At 43.2% G+C, this 20,486-nt stretch overlaps 1 protein-coding gene across 1 annotated transcript in view; it reads left to right on the forward strand.

The window, feature by feature from the left end:
* Positions 1-20,486, forward strand: part of ITPR1 (inositol 1,4,5-trisphosphate receptor type 1) — a 187,309-nt gene that overhangs the window by 100,622 nt on the left and 66,201 nt on the right. Inside the window, exons 38-42 of the mRNA XM_076346702.1 lie at positions 693-841; positions 1,815-1,926; positions 5,450-5,479; positions 15,771-15,806; positions 17,400-17,450. Of these exons, the coding sequence (XP_076202817.1) occupies positions 693-841; positions 1,815-1,926; positions 5,450-5,479; positions 15,771-15,806; positions 17,400-17,450 (378 nt within the window). The remainder of the gene's footprint in view (positions 1-692; positions 842-1,814; positions 1,927-5,449; positions 5,480-15,770; positions 15,807-17,399; positions 17,451-20,486) is intronic.

The following is a 20,486-nucleotide window of genomic DNA, read 5'->3' on the forward strand; positions in this document are numbered from 1 at the left end:
TGCCTTTATCCTTTGAAGATTCATTCTCTGGCCAAAAGCTTTATCTGGCAAACAGTTCTAACTAACTTTACGTAAACTTATATTACGTAATATAAAAACACTGCCCAACCCATTCTCATTGAAATAGCTTCTCCCTCTTTATCCATTCCTGTCTATTTGTCCATTTTAATTTGATTAAACTTCCTCTCTGGCTTCAGAGGTATCTCAGTATTTTCTGCTTGTTTAAGTATTAGGATAAATGTAGTTTCATTTTAAGGTAGGTACAGCTTTCCAAAGATTGATGAAAAGGGGAAGAATTTTATTTTTTTTTGTAATTTTAACAGTAGTATTTTTTTTTGTCAGCTCATGTAAGCATAAATAACCTGATCATTATTACAGAGTTTCAGTGTAGCTCTGAATCCACATTTTTCTCTTCCCCCTATATGAACAAGAGCACCTACAAAGATGGGGAGGGTAGGATAACTAAGTAATCTGGGGGACTGCTGGAAATCAGGGCTCCCCTTTTAAAGAAAACTATTAAATGGTAAAACTGAAAGTCTTACCTGACCAAACTCTGAGGTCTTTGATCTAGTTTATCCAGGCGGGACAGACCTAACTGTCCTGTCCCTCTTTTGCGGTTTGTAAAATTAATCTGCATATACATTTATATGTATCTAAAGTTTGTTTAAAATCTTGATATGATTATATTCTAGGACATAGTATCAGCTTTAGAGGATCGCCTACGTCCTCTTGTCCAGGCAGAGTTGTCAGTACTGGTAGACGTGCTTCACAGGCCTGAACTGCTTTTCCCAGAGAACACAGATGCAAGGAGGAAATGTGAAAGTGGAGGTTTCATTTGCAAGTAAGTTGTCCTGAAGTCTGGCTTGTTGGGAGGGTTTTTGTTATGTTTTGCTTTTTCCCAAGTTTCCCATGCCCTATGGAACGGTGCCCTCTTGCCCAGCTTTATGTAAAGCAGAGTATTTCATGATGTGGTAAATGCAATTTGTCCTTGGATGGTGGTGGTGGGGAGCTCTTGGGAATGGGGAAAGACTGCTTGACATGCTCTCACAGCTAATGCTTAAAAATTTCCGGCTTTGCTGCAGGATTGAAGTGTTATAAACAGTAGTATAAACAAGTAGAAAATTATGAGCTAATCCCTGTTATTCTATCCCCGCCTTCAACCCTTAGTAATTTTTGCAAGGTACTTGATCTTGTAGCACTTAGTGCTGGGTAAGTTTGTCAAAATCGATTGTTATATGCATCACCCAGTGCAGATGCCTCCCAAATTTGGAGGGAAGGAAAAGGAAAGATTACAAGGTCATTCAGAGGGCAGTTCAGAGCAGAATCCAGCTTCTCAGATCACCTCCTGGAGGGGTGGATTATATAGAGAGTTTATGGAAACTAGGTACCAGAGTAACAAACAAATGCTGGGTAGGATGGATTTCTAATCGTGCTATCCAGGACTCTCAGTATATTTTTTAACAACGTAGTACGTGGAATAGTTTTTCTTTCTTACTGTTAAGTGCTTGTTCTGGAAGACCAGCGAGTCCTAAATCCCCCTGCCCCTTCCCCTGATGCCTTTCTGCCTCTAGTCAGAGGGTTTTATCTGGCTGTCTTCCTGCCAGGGGGGATGCAGGTTCCTTCACAGCTTCACCAAAGCCTATGGTAGTTGGTTCAATGTCGCTCTGAGAGAATGTTCCCAAGATGGTTGTATAATGGTATGATAATAAAACTTGTTTGCAGCTTAAATTAATTAAGTAACATAGCCACGTATATCTTATCCCATTTTAGAATATTAGTACTAAAATGAGCTGTGATTGATTGGTTATTTTCAGGTTAATAAAGCATACTAAACAGCTGCTAGAGGAGAATGAGGAGAAGCTATGTATTAAAGTATTACAGACGCTCAGGGAAATGATGACCAAAGATAGAGGCTATGGAGAAAAGGTAATGTAATTTACAGTTCATCATTCTGTGTTAAACACTGTCTTTATTATTGAGTAAAGGAAAATAAAATTCTCGCTCTTTCAAGCTGTGTTTTGTATGTTGTAAGCACTTCTATGCTGGATCAGGAACAAAACATTTTTAGTCAACTAAAAACTTTATAATTTGAAAGGTAAGGTTGTTTCTGTTGCTTTTCTACTTTAGACTTTGCAAGTTTAAGTCTAATTCCTGTGGTTGCTGGCACTGTAAAAATACCTAATTTTGTTACCTTTTTATGAAGGATATAACCTCTTTATCTGCTCTCTGGGTCTAGGTGACTCTTCATCAGGTCACGTAACCTTGCAAGAAGAGGACATTCTGTAGTTTAATTTTAATTTATATACATCTGAGTCATCATCTTGTGAATTACAGATGGAAACTGTCTGTACACCCACCCATGTTTTTTTTTCTTTCCCTTTCCTACATACAACTCCTTTGTCTTGTTGAGAAGAATGTTTTTCTGTAGGTACAGACCTGTTCTCTATTTGCATCAGAAGAGTGTGTATATGCGTATATGTTTGTGTATCTAGGCATTCCTACAGTCAACCTCAAAATCCTAGTCTAAGGTATCTCATACATTTTTAAGCAACCTAGGTTATTACCATGCCACACGGTAGGTGTACAGAGCAATATACCCTCCCAGCAAATGTGCTCATGAGCAATTGAGAATTGCCAGTCGGGACTGGGGGAAGCAGTGGTGTGGAAGGACGCTCACTGCAACTGGGAGTCTGTGCCCGGGAGCAGATAGTGTCTCATATCCAGTTCTCACTTGCAGTAGGGTTTAAAGTTGTTGCATAGTGCTAGATTCACAGCACAAAAAGGCAAAAGCTTTAGAGGTAAGACAGTTTCATAATAATAATAATAATTGTTTATTGCTGTAGCTATAGCTGCAGCCGCAAGGGAGGGAGATGCTCTGAAGGCAGAGGAACCCGTAGCATCGCTGGGCCAGCTGGGATGTTGGACATGACCCCTGCTTTAGCTAGCCTAGCTGGAAGTGAGGAGGACGCAGGAGCAGAACATAGTGCTCTGTTGCCAGTCCAGCAAGAGGCAGGCGCTCGCACACCGGAGCACAGGGACCTGGAGGAGGGAGAGCAAACAGAGTGAGGAGGCTATGTGCATGTGGGTGTGCACGTGCATGTGTGTGGGCTGTTACCCGAGCACACCCAGCTGAGCACACAGCAGCACTGTGAGTGAGCGGGAGACTCCTAGGAAAATGCCCGAAGGGTAGGGATGGTCGGTGCTGTGCTCCTTGCCCTGTCAGGGAACACTCTTCCCACGTGCTGCTACTACCTCTTGGCTGTCAGAGGTCCAGCCCACCTCCCAGCCACTGCTGCTTTGCTCTAGACCTGCTGTCCTGCCTAGGGATTTTTTTTTCACTTTCCAGTAGCAGTATTTTTTAATTAACTCATTGACTTTGGGGGAATGCCCTAATCAACTGCAAGAAGGAAGCATTTAAATGTGGGATGAGAAGGGGAGCTGGGTAGGTGGGAAAGGGCAGCAACTGCAGGTTTCAGCCCACTTTCAACACATTGTCCTTTTCTGCTGAAGTGGCAGCGTCTTGTGCTGGGTCATAACAGCAGAAGATGAAGCCCTGTGGAAACCTTCTGTCTTCTCCTCAAGGTCCCTTTACGAAGACATCTGCAAAATAGTACAAGTCTGATCTGGAAGGGGACTGGTTGTAGCCTGCAGAAGTTAGTCTGCTCCTACAAAAGGGAGCTGGGCTAGATGATCCTCCTTTAGCAAGTGTAGAGTGCTGATATTTCCTGTTGCCCAAAGCTGGGGATGTAAAAGATTCAGTGTAATCATAGATTTGATTTTACGGTTTGTTGATACATCAGTGTACATTCTCCTGTTAAAAACAGCCAAGAGAGACTGTCCAAGGTCACCTTAAGTAATAGAAAGGGTGGATGATATATATGCTATACACCAACAAAACCCAAATGAGAGCTTTGAGGTTTTTTTCTTTTAAATGCAATATGCCACTCGGAGATTTTTCTAAATGGAAATTAATTTACAGGAGTTCCTTAGACTTTATTTGGCCAACTCAGATGAAGCAGTATTTCTAGAAGATGCAGTTAACATAACCTGCACTGTGGAGAACCCCACAAGATTCTAAAAATCTTCAAAGTGTAGAAAATGCATTAATTTCTGAAACAGTAGATCAGTTACATAATGCAAGATAAGAATATGCTTGCCTGTGAAGTGGATTTCCGAACATGAAAAAGCAGCTGATTTCTTAAAGATAGACTGCTAGTAGTAGTAGAACAGCTTTTACTGTCTGGCTGTGAGGAGTGCAATCGTATTTATTCTCCCTTGTGACTCATATAACTGTATTTAGTCACCACTTAAAAGGCAATACCTTTTGTTTTTAAAATCATCCTGGAGTACTTAAAAAAGAAAAAAAGAAAAAAAACTTATGCACCCATTCTAAATACAGGATTCCCTACATACATAAAGGTGGCAAAACTTATTCTTGTGACCAGCATATTTATCATGCAAGCAATATTGCTTGTAGGTCAGATGTTCACCGAATTGACAGCAGTCACTTCACAGTAGTGTTCAGCAGCAGAGCGCCATGGAAGTTTTGGCATAGCGTGTGATTTTGCTGTAATACCATGTGGTGCTCGCTGGAACAATCTGTTTTATAAAAAGATTGTACTCCTTCTCTCACACTTAATCTTCCAGCAAAAATAATCAAAATGCCATACCCTCCTGGCCTGTGCGCTTGTCCCTTTTGTAGGTGGGAAACGTAATGAGAATGCAGTGTTGTCCGCTCCCATTAGCGAAGGCCTTCATTAAACAGCTGGGATTCCTCTGCAGCATGCAAAAACCGTGGTGAGAACACAGATGTACAGAAGCTTGTGGGAAGGCTCGAAGTTTTACATATTGCTAAAGACTCCTCATCTTGGCACGCGCTCAGGTTCACTCAGTGATGGGTAGCATACTGTGGTATATTTAATAGGCAGAAAACTTTACTACATTGACAGTGTAGGCTAGACCCAAGTTTTTTACTTTGCTGAAACATGTCATTCATACACGTCTTCCTGGGTGCCTACCGGATGATTAGCCTGAGTTCTGCAGGACTTACATTTTAAAACTCCATTTCTCTTCCCAAACTGGAAATCCAGCCGCTGCACTCCTACTGCTGTTTGCAGCTCACGCTGGTGACAACTCTTATGCCCAAGGGTGAAGTTCTTGGATCTCGGTCAGCCAGCCCGCGTGGTGTGTCACTTGGCACGAGGAACAAAGCCAGGGCGCATCCTGCCTCCGAAGCTGCCTGGCGCAGTGCTTCCAGCGGTGTCAGTTCCCTAACCCACCGCATCCCGGGCGCTTGCAAATGTTACTCATGGCAACTGTAAAGTACTCACAATGTTGGATTGCAGCATTAAAATGTTAAATGATTTATAAGATCCTAACATGAAATTTATTTGTAATTTCTCTTACTAATGCTTGCTTTCAATTCTTCCCCTTCTTCTTTCTTTTCCAGCAGATTACCATTGAATTGGATAATGCTGAGGTTTTAATTTTATTTATTTTCTACAGTGTTGTTTCTATGGTGTTTGTTTCATGAGTAGCCCTGTGATCTGTCCTGTTGTCTCTTCAGCACTGAGCTTTCCGATTTGTATGCCTGTGTCAGTGAATTAGTTGAGTTTTCAGTGTGCCATGTGTCTATACTGGGAATAGTTACCATAACTAATTCCATATGTCATTACTTGGAGTATTAGTCCAAATGCAGTTATAATTTCTGGCAGTCTGCAATCATTTGGTGCCATAGTAGAACCCATGAAGTTTAGGACCAGATCTGAGTGCTTTTGGAGCATCAACTGCTGCAAGCACCATTAAAATGTCAGCATTTAGCACTCGGCCACGATTACCGTGTCATCAGTGAACAGGCTCTTTCAGCAAAACTAAATACTGAGGTTTAATGGCGTCCACACAAGTTGGAAGAACCTGCCAAAAGCCAGCTGGAGGAGACCCCGAACGAGGTGTCTCCGCTTGCTGACTAGCGAGAGCCATTACTCGTGTCCCAGGGCATGGGCACAGCTGGGTGCAGGCGGGACTGCAAAGGGCTGGGTCCTTGTGCAGAAACTGTATTGTTGGCTTTACCGAAAAAAGTGACAGTCATGCAATTCATCAAAGCATCTCGCTGTCCTTCCTGTCGCTTCTTAGTCAAGGTTTGGTGGATAAAGCCACGTAAAACGTTTGGATGTGTTGTGAAAGCGATGTGGTGTAACCCTGTGAAAATTACTGCCTTCTGAAGCTATTTCTGTGTGAAAAGCTTCCTACCATCAAAAACGTGCCTTCAGTTGGCAGTGCAACAGCCCGGGCTGTGTTTATGCTGTATGTAGCTGTTTTACAGGCGGAAAAGCCATATTTGAGTGAGAACTTTCAGTTTAACTGAAATTAAGCTTTCTAAGGACTTTTAAAAGCAGTGTGTCTGGTTTGGGCACTGGTGCACGGTGTGGAGGGAGGGGGCTGAGCTGCCTCTGCTGCTGCAACTTCCTCATCCAGCTAAAAAAAAAAAGTGTGGGCGCTAAAATTTGCATAAATGTATAATACTGAGAAAGTGATTGACTGGCACCTTATTTTACTTGAAATACCAGGGGAAAAAAGAAATATTTTCCTCTCTGCACTTTGTTTCCTGCGTTCTCTCCCAAGCCAACCTTTTATTTGGAACAAAATTCAACCACTTAAAATGCTTAAAATGTTACTGCTCTTTATTCAATACAGTAGATAATGAAATACGCTATAAATTGCTTTCTGTAGAACTTGTTAATTTTTATGTTGATCAGCGGAATTCACCTGGGTGAACTTCATTCTGAAAACCAAATAATATTTGGGGACCTTGCCTGCTGAAATGGATTTGAAATCCAAACTATTTGTCACAAAAGTAGACCAAAAAGTGTACACGTCGCTCAGGGTTGGGTTGGAGGGTCTTTTCTGTTCAGCAGGGCTTTCAGGGGAGGGAAGGAGCAGAATTCCTTGCGAGAACAAACCGGAGTTGTGGCTTTTTTGGTTTGTTTTTAACCTAGCCTCTGGTTGGGATGCTCAGGCCCCTGCTGTGCCGCAGGTCAGTGCCATCACCATCATCCCGGCATGCGCTGGGGTCCCCTCTCCAGGCTGGAGCAGAAGGTCCAGCACAAGGGTCTGAGACACCTTTCCCATCACCAGTTTCAGCTTCAACAAAAAGCTCTTTATCAGGAAATCCTCAGCTAAAGCTGCTCAGAGTATTCACCCTTCTGTTTGTTGGTGGAAATTTTCTGCTCTTAAGGTGCCCTTCCCGTTAGTGTGTGTAGAAGATAGTTGATGGGTAGGATGTTTGCAGAGTGAGAGTCTGGTTTTGGTCTGAAGGACAGCAGTTCGTGTGGCATGAGTCCATTTACTACACTGCCATCGCCTCTGACCTGTGCTAGTATGAGACATCTCAGGTGTGTCTTCAAGCTTCATACCAAACTTCTAGTATTATATAGTTACAGAGGTGCTGCGGTGTCTGACCTCTGGTGTAATTATTTTCTCTTTCTCTTTATAAAGCAAGATTTTTGGTTTACGCACCAGCAGCGTGCTCTGTTTTTGAAAAGTTAATCTGTAGCACATTAACGCCTCTGTTGGGCGTTAGACCCCTTAGATTATGTGGCGCTACAGCTTCCCAGGAATAACATATATATATATATATATATATAATTTTATCTTGGAGAAACTTCAAACTTGAATTGTTTAATTGCAAATTAAGTCATAATATGAAACTTTCCCCTGCAGTTCCTGGCTGTGTGCTGTCTCTGCCTGCAATAAATCAGCCAGAGTGTGTGGAGCAATTTAGGATTTGGTCTGGAGGCTGCACAGGAGGAACTTTATTGCTCCTCAGTGGAGCAACTGCGTGGAGGGAGCAGGTGTGTTTATAACCATCGGCAACGAGTGCTGGCTGCGTATAGAAAGGGATTGAGACAGGGCTTGAACCACTGACAAGTCTCAACGGAAATCCTGGGCGTTCCTTTTTTTTTCCCCCCTTGTCAACCCTGGAAACTAAACATTTAGGGCAAAGAATACAGAAGTCTCCATTATGAGTAAAATTATTAACTTCCCTTTCTGTCAAATTCTGCACAATTTAACTTTTCTGATCAGCTGAAATGCTTTATACTCCCTCAGGGTAAAATGCTATTAAAGTAACCATCTTATAGTGTGATTTTGTAGTATTTATGTGATTGTATACATAGATTTATATATCTTAGTTGCTTACTGCAAGGTAATTTCAGTGAGCGGTGGGTCCAAATAATAAAAATAAAAATCCAAATAATAAAATGCCAGGAGGTCCATGCACTTGTTACTGAAAGTCATGATAGAGAATCAGCGTTCCAGTCCCCCTTAACGTTCTTGCGAGTGAAGAAAGGGAGTGCCCTTTTAACTGGGTGAATAATGCTGGAATTCACCTCGATGGTAGGAAATCCCCCGCAGAACAGGAAGGATGGTGAACGCTGCGACCTGAGCGCAAGGTCAGCAGCACCCCCAGCAAATGCCTGGCTGAGCCGTTGGGGTTGCTGGAGTATTTGCAGTGCTGGAGAAGTGTTGTGGAAACGAAGGGGAGGGTAGTACAGTTCAATGCTTATTGGCCTAGTTCACGTGCTTTCTGTTGAGGGGTTCATCTGGAATTCCCTTTTTGTTGGAAATGAGGGAGAGGAAGGAACTGTAGTTTTCCACAGAGAAGCGGTGTAGTGTGGTGTTAGTTTTCAACATCTATTACTATAGTCTGAGGACCATGATCTGGTCTGGCAGAAATAATAGTGATAGCATCTTTAAGCTCTTGTAGATGTGTTTTGAATTCTGCAACATCTGCTGTTGTGGCAGGATTTGTGTAAAAGGTTGTTCTTCTGGGGACAGAAATTAGGATACACTAAGAATGAGAGTCATCTTGCCATATTCCCAAAACATTCAGGTTCCTGTAAACTCGTAGAAGTGCACAGACCTTTGGGATAGGGGCTGCGTAAGACTAGTATTAAAATAAAGAGCAGAAAAGGTATCTTGAAAGATGGATGAAAAGCACAATTTGTTTTGATAGAAAACCAAAACCATCGGAAACTGTAAACCATTTTGCACCTTATTTGCACCTTATTTGCAATCTGGTTGTGTTGGGGTTTGTCCTGATTTTGGGGAGTTGTGTGCTCAGAGCTTGTCTTTCGGTTTGCAGCAGGACTCCCGTTTCTCTGGCTCCACGGGCTCTCCTGGAGTATCGGGCAGGTGTTAGGAGCTGAAGGGGTCTGACTCGAGCTAAAGAGCTAAATAGGGTGGTCTTAGCATTGGCTCTGTGCAGGTTTCTCAAGTAATAAAGAATGTAGAAACCCCCAAGGCAGGGCACTGGCGTGTTGTCTATAAAAGCCCTTGGGCTGAGTATCTCTTGATTGACTCCTTACTGGGCTGGAACTGCTGTAATCCTGTTCTTGGTAGAGCTGTTGACAATGCTGGTGTCTCGAGAAGAGGTTCAGGACCAAGCTAAATTTGCCTCAAGTGCCATCAAGTGTGAATCTTCACACAGCAGCGATAACTAAACCCCAGTTGTAATTAGACACAACAGCTTAATTTACTTTTAATTTAATCCTCCACCCTCTAAAAAGTCCAGGCATGATACAAATGCAGAAATTGCGGCGTTTCCCAACAGAGGTTGAGATGGTGAGCTCCACCGTGGGTTCCCTGTGGTCCAGGGCAGCTCAGGCAGCACAGCTCCCTCCCTGCTGAGGCATTTCTGTTTGCAACGAGACGTTCCCGTCCGCTCTCCTGGGTCCAGATAGGCGTTTGGGGACAGCATGGCCCAGTTTCCACCTGCAGTGTGAGTCTTGGACACCAAAATGCATGCATCCTAGAGAAACACATTAATATTTTATGGACTGAAAAGGAGAGAAGTGTTAGTGCTGACCTGCAGGTGGCATGCTCAGGATGCTGAATGTGGCTGGGAGATGTCCTACTTTTTTTTTTTCCCTTTTCCCCCCCTCCGAGCCACATTGCAGTGAGCTGCTCCGCTGGGCACCTGCCAACATTCAGGCAGCAGTTACATAAGAACAGCTTTTTTTCTTGGAATTTAGGCCTGCTGCTGATGTGTGACCTTCAGCGGTAATTGCCAATAAATGCGGTGGAGATGTTTACAGTCACCGCGGGCTGCGCCGGGGCTGCCGGCCCCTGAGCCTGCGGCCGTAGCTGCCGTGCCTGTGGGGCTGCTGACGCTTCCCATGACCGCCGGTCCCACGCCGTTGGATCTGGATTCTGTTTTTCAGGGTGAAGAGGGGGTGCTCTGCTGCTTCCCCCCTGCGGGGCTGGTGGGGCCCTGGGCAGCGGCCAGCAAACACCGAAAGGACCAAATCCAGCAAAAGTCTATAACCACCCGGAGTTTTCCCGTGTAATTATTTAGTCCTTTTTAGGATTTGAATTTAAAAAACTGAATTAAGTAAAACCCCAGGTTTTTTTTGTTGTTGGGGTTTTTCTATTTTTATTCAGTAATGACACTTCTTTATGCAGCTGATAAAACAGTATCCAGCAAAATACACCTGCAGACCCACTCAATATAGTTTGGGGTTTTTTTTTTTTTCACCTCTTCACTTTGGTCTTGAAGTTTCAAGTGGGTGAAAAGGGAATGGAAAGTCCTGATTCAAAGGGGTTGACTGAAGTAACCTTCTCAGTGCTCTTTATCAATGATAAACTAAAACTACGATGGCTGAGTAAGTTGCAAAATATGTGCTATTTTATGCATCTTCTGATTGGAATTGGAAAATTTATTAACCTCTTAAGTGCTGGAGAGATGCACTTATAAATTATTTTCCTTGTAGAGAGAGCTTATTCCACAGTCATTTCTCTTGTGTATTTTTGCACCTAGACAGTGCTTCACTTGTTATGTCTCAAGCAGAGGAAATGCAGGCTCTCATAAATTTTTGTGGGCTGCCTTATATTTTTTTTCCTTCAGAAATCCTGCAATCTTTGGACTGTTTTTATTGCATGAACTGGAATTGGTGAGTTCTTTGGAAAAGGAGACTGGAACATTTTTTGTAGTTATTTGTAACAAAAAAAAAAAATATTTACACCATCTTACCAGTTAATTAAAACTGCTAATGTAAAATGTGTAGTGAAGATAGTTCTTACTATATTCAGTTATTGTAAAAGACCTGCAAGATTGAGAATTTAAAGAGAAGCACGTGATTGCACTCCCATTGAAGGTCAGTGGTGTATCAGAGACAGAGGTCTCTAACACCAGAAAAGCCCCAGCCCAAGTAAAACACGCTTTCTCAACTGAAAACGCTGGAAAATGAGAGAAGGCATTCCTGTAGGCAGATCTCAGCGACCTTTCAGTGCAGGCGCTGACAGCCCTTACGCCAAATTTCCCACCTCATCGTCTGGCAGTGCACAAAGTTTCTACAAATTCACTGAGATAAGGGGGGGGGAAGTTTAGCCATGTCCCCAATCTGGGCGAGGCGAGGGGGTGTAAGCGTGTGGTTGCTGCTCCATCACGTGCCGGTGGGAACTGGGGGGCTGCCTCTGCCCCTATAAATCCCATGTGCCTTCTGCGTGGGCTGGGAGAGCTGCACGGCTCAGAGGAGCCTGTGCCAGGACAAGGTGCTGCTTCACATCTCGTGCTACCTCTTAATTTATGCAGGTGTGAGATCCTCCATCACTAAAAATACAGTGCCTGGCAACTTTGATGCAGGTCTGTTACAATGGTAAACTGTAACGTGGGAAGCTTGTCAAAGCAGTTCAGTGCTCTTGGTTCCCAGTTATTCCCCTCTGCCCTGAAACTTATCCACAGCAAGTCAAATGCATGTTTGACAAACACCTACATATCATCTGCAGAGGCTAGAAATTTCTTATCCAATTTTTTTCCCCGTTCTACAAGGTAACAGTGTTGGCCTTATAAAGGAGACTTGGCAAGCAGGTAACCTATGTGGAGTTTTCTGGTATTATTGAAGGGTCATGAAGGACAGCAACATAATTTGTGCTCTGGTCTGTTGTCATGAATCAGATGAGCTGGTGCTTTTGCTGTGTGTCTATCAAGTAAGAGCTATACTGGATGTATTTCACAGAGAAAAGAGGAGAAATTCAGAAAAGGGAGGAAAAAGTGGAAGGGGACTTCCAGGACTGTATCTAAACAGCCAGTCCCACTGGAACTCCAGCTGATACAGGAGGTGGTTGTGCAAGAGCTGAGGCAGAGGAAGCAGAGGGCAATGGTTTCAGAATAACGTGTATCTGAGATCTTCACTGTAGTTCTTTGCATCTGGATATATACAACCTAGCTATCAAAAGCTTAATGTGATCTTTGGCTGACGGACTCTGTAGTTGTGTTTTTCCCCTTTTGATTTCCTCCTCTGTGCCAAATCTCTCTCCCCGCCACCCCGATAATTAGATGTCACATGCACGGAGTTGGGCTGGCTCCTGAATTCACAGGTTTCAGGACCAGAAGGGACTGCTCGGTAATTTAACCCAACTTCCTGCACAGCGCAGGGCATCTCGTTTCTCGCCATTGCTTCTCTACTGAACCAAATCAATTTGGTTTGACTAAGCTGCTTCAAAATGCTCAGGCTGATCTTGAAGACCTCCCAGGACAGGTGTCAGTTTATTATTTCCTTGTCCCAGCTAGTCATCTTTGTATCCGATTTAGGTACTGATTGGAAAACGATCTAAAGGAGATGTGTGGTAGTTTGGAAAATGGCATCAGCCTGTGGAAGTTAAGCACTCTGAGGTTTGTCACCTCTCAATCCTTTGAACTCAGAGATGGCCTGAAGTGGAGGAAGTTTGTGCTTATAAGTGTGCTGCTTTGTCCATTATTTTGTCAAAATGCCAAAGTTTGGTGAGGCTGAAGAGAAAAGGATCAGGTTTTTGAAAGTGTTTGTGTGTGTGCGCTCACACAAACATGCAGGTTTTTCTGATAAGATTATTTCCCACCCATTTGTAACATTACAATATGAGATATTTTCCATCCTGTTCTGCTGAAGCCACTATCTGGAGCAGACCCAGTCTATGTGAACTGGAATCTCCACCTGCCTTTTAAATGCATTTCAGGCCTTTTTAGCGCTCAGTGTTCTGGATGTTTACTACATAGGTGAGTTTAAAAAAAAAAAATTGAGAAAAGCAATCCTGAGGCTTTAAACCTGAATGAAAATCTTTCTGCATTTTCTCAAACCGTTTCCACTTTTTTTATCCACAGTGCTAATTGTTTGAATTAGACAACTTTCATCTTGATTGTTACTTTGAAAGCAAATGAAAATAAAACTTTCATACCTTCCTCAAAACCATAAAGGAAAAGGAGTGAAACCTTTTCCATATCTCATAAGTGTGAACTCATTACATCTCAACTTGAGTTGTCACTTGCTTTGGTGGTTTTTGAGGTGGATACATCCACTGTTGAGTCAGATAAAAACCATTCTGGGAAACACACGTAGTCTGCGTTGGGGAAATGGATGCTAGAAGCATTACAGTCACCAGCAGGTCAAAGAAATTGTAATTCTCCCATTACGGCTAATGATGAGTGGTTTATTTGCCAGCCTTGCGGGAATGGAAACTTCAAAGGAAGAGGGGGTTTTGCACAGCAAGTTGAATGGAACTTTTGCTACTGCTAGTAAAAAGTAAAGATGATGTACTCTTCTCTCACCCGGCCACCCACAACATTCCAGTTTAAAAGCTGGCCAGTGTGTCCGTGGCACTCACCTGGCTGCTGTTAGTGAAGTGTCTTGGTATTCCACAAACTTGCCCCTGCCCCCCAAACCATCACTTTTCTTCTAGGTGGGGAGCTGAGGTATATGGAGGCACAAGAAATCTAGCAAAATTACTACTTCGGTCTACTCTCCCACCCTATTCAATCCTTCTTGTCAAGCATAAGCTGATACTTTGCTGTTGCAGCACACAGGATACTGCAAAGTGTAGCACAGTAACTATAGCTCAATAATTCTTTGCTATTTTAACCCATTTTGACTGAAAGAATAACAATTTCAGTATTTGGAGTTTATATTCTTACTGAAAGATTGCTGAAGGCCATGCTTATTTGGAATGATCCATCCGAGCATTGCCAAGGGCAGTAGCTTTTGCTTGCAGATGAGTTTGTGGGGCTGGTTCTAACATGCTGATCTATTTATACATGCTGTCTGTGCTACAGTGGGAAGGCGCAGGAATTTGCTAGCTAGAATATGTGCTTTTTCCTTCTCCAGTTTAAGTTGGAAAGATCAAACTAATTTCATGCTGATTCTTCGTCTGTGCTGGTTTTCAGCCCCAAAGTGTACACATATGTTTGATTAATTTGGGGTCATAGTATAAGCCCAGGAATAAAGAAGCTTTCATTGGGAATCATAAGTCCAGTACGTTATCTTGTGGCAGTGGTGTCCACTTGACCTGCCAGCTTCAGTCTCCCCTTCCCTGGAAGGAAGGTAACTTACTTCCCTTACAGGGGAATATGCACAATTTCCTTGCTGCTGTTGACTACTTAAGAATGGAGGAATTTTATGCTTTGCTCTGAAGCAAGTTGTGCAGACGGTGTCTGCAATCAGAACAGTGTGCCTGGACTCCCTAATGACTTGATACGGAGTTTCCAGTGTCCAGCCTACAAGCAGCAAGGGTGCGCAAAGCGGGCTGCGCAGGAACTGTGTGTTCCTCTGCGTAAATGAGGTTCTTCCTGTTAACTTTTGGTCCTCTGGCTTAAATACTCCCTGCTTCAATTTGGCCAAAAGAGAAATGGTTTGCATGCTTGTAAAGTTTCCAAGAGTGGTGACAATGCAAGGAAATGGTGTACCAAAGGCCGTGTGAATTAGCCAGGAGAAAAGACCATTAGGAGAACGGTTCTTCCTGGCCAAGGAGCCCCTGCCCATGGAGCACCGCAGGGGAAGCGCTCGCTCCCCTGGCTCCTTCCTGGGAAGCGGAGTCTCTCCATATTTAGACTTCTGGATCCCGTGGCCTTCCCCTCTCTTTGCTATGCATTTCCTAGGCTGCAGCGGCTATCAGGTTAAAATACCACGGTCGCTCTCCCAGTCTATGCCTGATTTGTCTGTCTAGTTCATGTGCCCTCTAGGCAGACATGGGCACTGAGTGGCTGACTTAATTTGGTATTACTGTATCGTCCTTGTCTTATTTCTTAGTGTCTGTTCCTGAGAAGTTAAATCAATTTACTCACGATTTAGTAGGCAGTTTCATTTGAATGTTTAGGTCTCTGTTGTATGTCTAAGCTCTACTAGATAAAAGTTGCTCGTCTTCATCTGTTTCAATGTGATGATCAGCATTTTAAATTTGAAAAGCTGTCACCGTTAAGCCTCTTATTTCGTTGCTCGTGTTTGGTGCTGTATCACGTATCTTTTGTCTCGGGAAAAGTATGTTTATAAATGAGAATCCGCTGAAAGCATTTTTTTTAAACTAACGTTGTAAGTCTGCTGCCTTTCTGTGACATGTAGCCCTGGCTTCCTCCTCCTCCTCCCCGCTGGGGATGGGTGTACTGCCTTGGCCCTCTGCGAGTCGCAGGTCCCGGGTGCGCGGTCCGAGCAGGCTGCCCAAAAGTGCATTTCTGCATCGCAGGCCTGTGTGCACCTGCAACTAAAGCTTTTTGCTTGTGCCTCTGTGTTCATGCAAAGTAGTTTGGGATGTTCAAAGAATACCTGTTAAATTTTCAAGATGTAGCCCTTTTAGGAGCTGGGTGGGTGGGAGGGTGTAAACAGTTATTATGGCTATAATTCATTTGTGATGATTCAGCTAAGTCAAGTGCTTTGCTAGCTCCCTTCCCCTAAGTGTTGACCACTAGATTTCTGTTGGGATGAAAGATTCTTGAAGAATGACTAATTTTTCTGCATTTTACTTTCAACTAGCTGCCGCAACCTCCAGAAACGGAAAGCTCTGTAGAGGTGTGTCACCCACCTATATTTGTACAACAGGCAAATATTGGTGTTTTGAAGTAGTCCTGGTGGAGTGTCTTGTTGTTAAAAACACCCTGTGAAATGTGTGTTCCTGCGTGGTGTTAGTGAAAAATAAGTAGATTTGTTGAAGTGGTTTAATCCAATACAGCATCAGTGTGATAGTCTGAAAATACAAAAAAATCATGTAAACCAGTCCCAAATCTCTGTTCCCTTCAGCCATTTCCCTTATGCTTTTAAGGGAGGCACTGTTTGAAAAGTCTCCTCTCAAATCCCCCTGCATTAGGAGCCAGAGAAACAAAGTCTCATTTTGCTAATACAGAATTTGGTTTTCCCTTTGTCTCACGTATTTAAAAACTTTGATTAGGAAATGGAGCTGTCAGAAGTTAGTGGAAACTTCATAATCCCAGAGCAGCTGGGTGTCCCATTTCAAATGCCACCGTGAAACAGCTAATGGTCACTTCACGTGTCCAAGGTTTACTAGCTCTATAGTGAATTGGATATGTAGGCACATTTCCTTTATGAGATACCCCAGCATTAGTTTGCATAAGACAGATTATTTGCTGAAATGAAGACATAAGAATTTATGAAATCTCAATTTTTTTTGAAATTAATGGGACATCCAGAGATGGCATTGGTAGATTGTACAACTGGGTGCTATACCAGTGGAAATCTAAGTGAAACAACGTGGAAGTCTAAATCTAGGACAGTGGCAATTCTGTGAGCTATATAGGTGTGAAGATTATAAATATGTTTTGAAATCATGAAGAAAAAAATGTAGTTTGTGATGGTTTAGACCTTTGTATTTGTAATTTTTGTGGAATAGTGTTTAAATGTAAACTGAAACTCTGAGTGGTCATAGAATGACTTTGAGATGTTTGGGAGGTGGCTCCTGGTTTAAGATGGGTCCCTGTATAGAGCGATTGTTCCTACACATTTTCAGAATGCTTTAAAGCAGCAAAAACGCAACGCACTTCAGGTTTACGAAGTGGAAGTTCCATTCCTGAAAATTAATACCTGAAATGAGAGATTTGTTTTGGAAACACGCACATGTATAGGGACTTCGTTTAGTGAAACCCCACTGAAGTCCATGGCATTGGAACGGAAATCCCACAGTTTTTTTTCAGAGGCCCTCCGCAGTCTCAAAAGAGCTTCATTGACCACGGTCAGATACGTTGAAGTACCTACACTTCCTCCAGAAGTGTGCGTATAGTGGGATGGGGTGTTTGTGTGTGTGTGTGTGTCTGTGTATATGTATGCATGGGCATGCATGGTTTGAGTTCTTAAAAACTTCGGTGTGTTACCGGTAACTGGAAAATTAGACAGACTTTGTGTTTTCTTTAAATCCACAAGAATGTGTTGGCATACGTGCATGCCATGATGGTCTGCTGGAGCGGACTGGTTAAGTACTGCCAGAGCTAATTGAGGGCAGATGTTCAGATGTTTAGATAGCTTGTCAGTCGATCTTCCTCATCTTCCCCCTTGCTTTCAGCTGTCACTTCCCTTAATATTTTCCATGAGTGCAAAAATATTAGTGTCTCTTTAGTGTTGTTCTGCTTTAAAATGAAATTTCTGCATGTACAGCAGGAGCTTGATCAAAGTCTACCACAGAGGCAACTGGAGGATCATAGAAGGGTATGTACAGCAGTCAAGCACTTCCAGAACTAATCCTCTACCTTTTCCTTTTAAACAGTGACGTGTAAGTCATGTAAGAAACTTCTGTGGTTAACTGTTCACTGTCAGTCTCTTGGAAAATCTGAAACGATCAGCGACGCTTACAAAACGGGGTGCTGGAGCACCTTCTCTTGTATTAAATGGAAGGAGCCAAGTGGTTGGCTGCTCTGAATTAAACCTCAGATCCTGGTCTAGTCTGTTAACGCTTTCAAAGCACTCCCCTTTGGTGATGATCACACGATTATGAAGTGAGATTAATCAGTGCTTGTGGAGTTTGCCTGCTTTGGCCATGCCTCCCCCTTTGTAAACAGCCAAGCTACAAAATCAATGTCGTTAATACATTTCTCGATTTCTTCTCTTGTAGCTGGGAACAGAACAGCAGTAACTTATAACTGCTTCACTCTAAAATATTATTAAAGATTCTCTGTTTTAAAGATTATAACTGGGTTTTGATACCACTTAAACTGAGTTGTGTATTGCATCTGCTTTACTGATACATGTACAATAATGTTTGTGTACTACTTACTGTTAGTTTACCTTGATGATGAATGCAGATGAAACTGAATGCTGTTGGTTTTTTTTCCCTAAGTAGCATATTTGATTTTTCTTATTGCCGCCAAACATCTGATATTTGTTTGCATACTGTACGCATCAAAGTGGTGTACAACAGTAACATGATGGTTAAAGAACTGTTCTGGAGCCAAGCATTGCAGCTGAATTAATTATAACATTTCTTAAATACCACTTATTTTTTTCTCCCCTCTACTTTGATCACATACACATATACTTGTTAGCTAACACAGTGGGTTTGAATAATTTTGTAGGAAACAAAGTTTTTCTTTGCAGTTAGAATTCAAAATGCTAGTGAATGCAGATTGCCAAACCTCCGAAGTCGTGGATCAGCACTCTTTCAGACTAGAAACAACAAATGCTTGATACATGTTCCCACTTGTGTTTTCTGGTTATTTGTCCTGTTTTGGATACACTACTCCTATAGACAATGGAGGTGCTGCAGGTCTGTCCTCAGAGCCGGAGCTCCCAGTGGGGTTTCTCCACTCACCCCAACTCTTTGGACCATGGAATAGAAGTTGCCTTCTGCTCCACAGTAGACCAGAAGGAAAGTCTAGAGACAACCCCAGGAGCTTTAGTTACCCTTCTGAATTCAGGAGGAGGTGGAGTTTACTGAACAGCACTTCTTGTGGTTTGATGTGTGTTATCTTTGTAGTAAGTAGTAAAAATTACTGGTTTTAAATGCCAATTGATATGATGACAGCCACTTAGTTTAACAGAAGAGGAAATAGGTAATGTGGGAACTCTATTGTAACTTGATTTTTGGCATAGGGCTTATGTGGGTATGAAGTTGCCTTTCTAATCAGCACACATGTAGAAGGAAGATGCAGTTAAGGTTTTTTTTGTCTGGCTTGGCCTTGTTCTGTCACGTACCCTTCCTTACCTGCCAGACTGAGAGCAGAAAGATGGTTAAAGCACTACATCATGTACTAAACATTCTCATGTCGCTGTCAGTCAAAGTAGCTCCTCTGGGATAAGATTTTGCTTGAGCTTTTGAATTTAGTCTCTTGCCTCTCCTACATGTTCACTATTTGGCCCAAGCGGTGATAGGAAGCGTATGCCCCTTGGAAAAGTGCTCATCTTCTACTGTTGCTTCCAAAGTAACTTGCCTTTTTTTCTTTTTTGGGGGGGACTTTTGAAACAGCTGGTTGGAAAGCTCTCTTCGTGTTTATTTTACATCTTGCCTCCCTGCCGCTTCCCCTGTCCCCATCTGATTCCATAAAATGCAGCCCCTGCGCTGCAGCTTTCACACTAATAATCTAGAGGAGCAATTTTTAATCTGCTGAATTGTGGTGACAAGAAGCAGACGGTGGGAGCCCTGACATTAGCACCAGGCTTGCGGGGAGGGCAGCGATCCCTGACCAGCTGCAGGCAGGTGTTGAGCTCCTCCATTTGGAAGCGATGTCTGAAAATTAGTAGAGGGCTGTTAATTTCCAGGCAGGTTTTTGTCTTTCCGGTGCATTGGGGAATAAGGATTTCTCTAAGCTGCCTTTTTGGGGGTGCCAGCTTTGTATCAAAAGCATTGTGGCTGCAGCAGTGCTGGAGTTTTGTATGAACCAATTAATGCACATTTATGTTGTTCCATTTACTTTGTGTTTTCAAGGCCTCTTGTGAAAGTTGAAAAAGTAAGGCTTCACTTGCATGACAGCTAATATTAAACCTCGTAGTTAATGACATTTTGAATCTATAGTCAGACAACTAATTTCATTTGAAATACAACTGAAAATCAGTGTGAAGCACTTGTTTTGTGAATGGAGATCAAGATACTTCAGTTCATCCTGACAGATTTTTAACATGAAATTATTCTCGGCTAGATCAATTTTTTCTTTTTTTTTTTTTTTTTTTGTAAATCCCCTTTCTCCCCTCTCAGGGTGGTACTGCTGTAACCACAGCACGCTGCCATTAGCAGAGCGGTAGCTCCCAGTTAAAATAATCACCAGTTTTCCTTTTTGCACAAAGACCTTATAAAAATCTGTTAATCCAACTGCAGTGTTGGTGTGCCTGCCCGTTGCTGGCAGTACCGCCAGATTTTGTATGGCTCTCTGAATTACTGGGAAATCCTGTAAAGACTTAAGTGAGAGCAGTGCAGGGTCCGCAGGTTAACATTCAACTTGGGAGGTGTTTTGATCTCCTCTGGCCTCTGCTGACGGCAGCGGCACGTGCTCTGTGCGGCCATGCCGGGTGCTCCCAGGGGCGCGGGGCCGGGGTGTCGGGGTTATCTGAGGACCGGTGCCCCGCAGTGTCCGCGGGCTCATGTGCTCGGATGCTGACTGCCGGCGTGACCAAGCGGCTCGGGCAGCTGCCAGCAGGGACGCGGGGAACAAAGAGCTGGGATGCTGCGGCGGGGATCGCTCGGGTTTCTGCTCGGCGGCTGACAGCGTTAGATCGCATCAGTTGGTGGTGGAGGGGAGAAGAGAGCGCGTCCCT

This window comes from Aptenodytes patagonicus, chromosome 8 (genome assembly GCF_965638725.1).
Source record: "Aptenodytes patagonicus chromosome 8, bAptPat1.pri.cur, whole genome shotgun sequence".
In the NCBI taxonomy this organism is placed as follows: domain Eukaryota; kingdom Metazoa; phylum Chordata; class Aves; order Sphenisciformes; family Spheniscidae; genus Aptenodytes; species Aptenodytes patagonicus.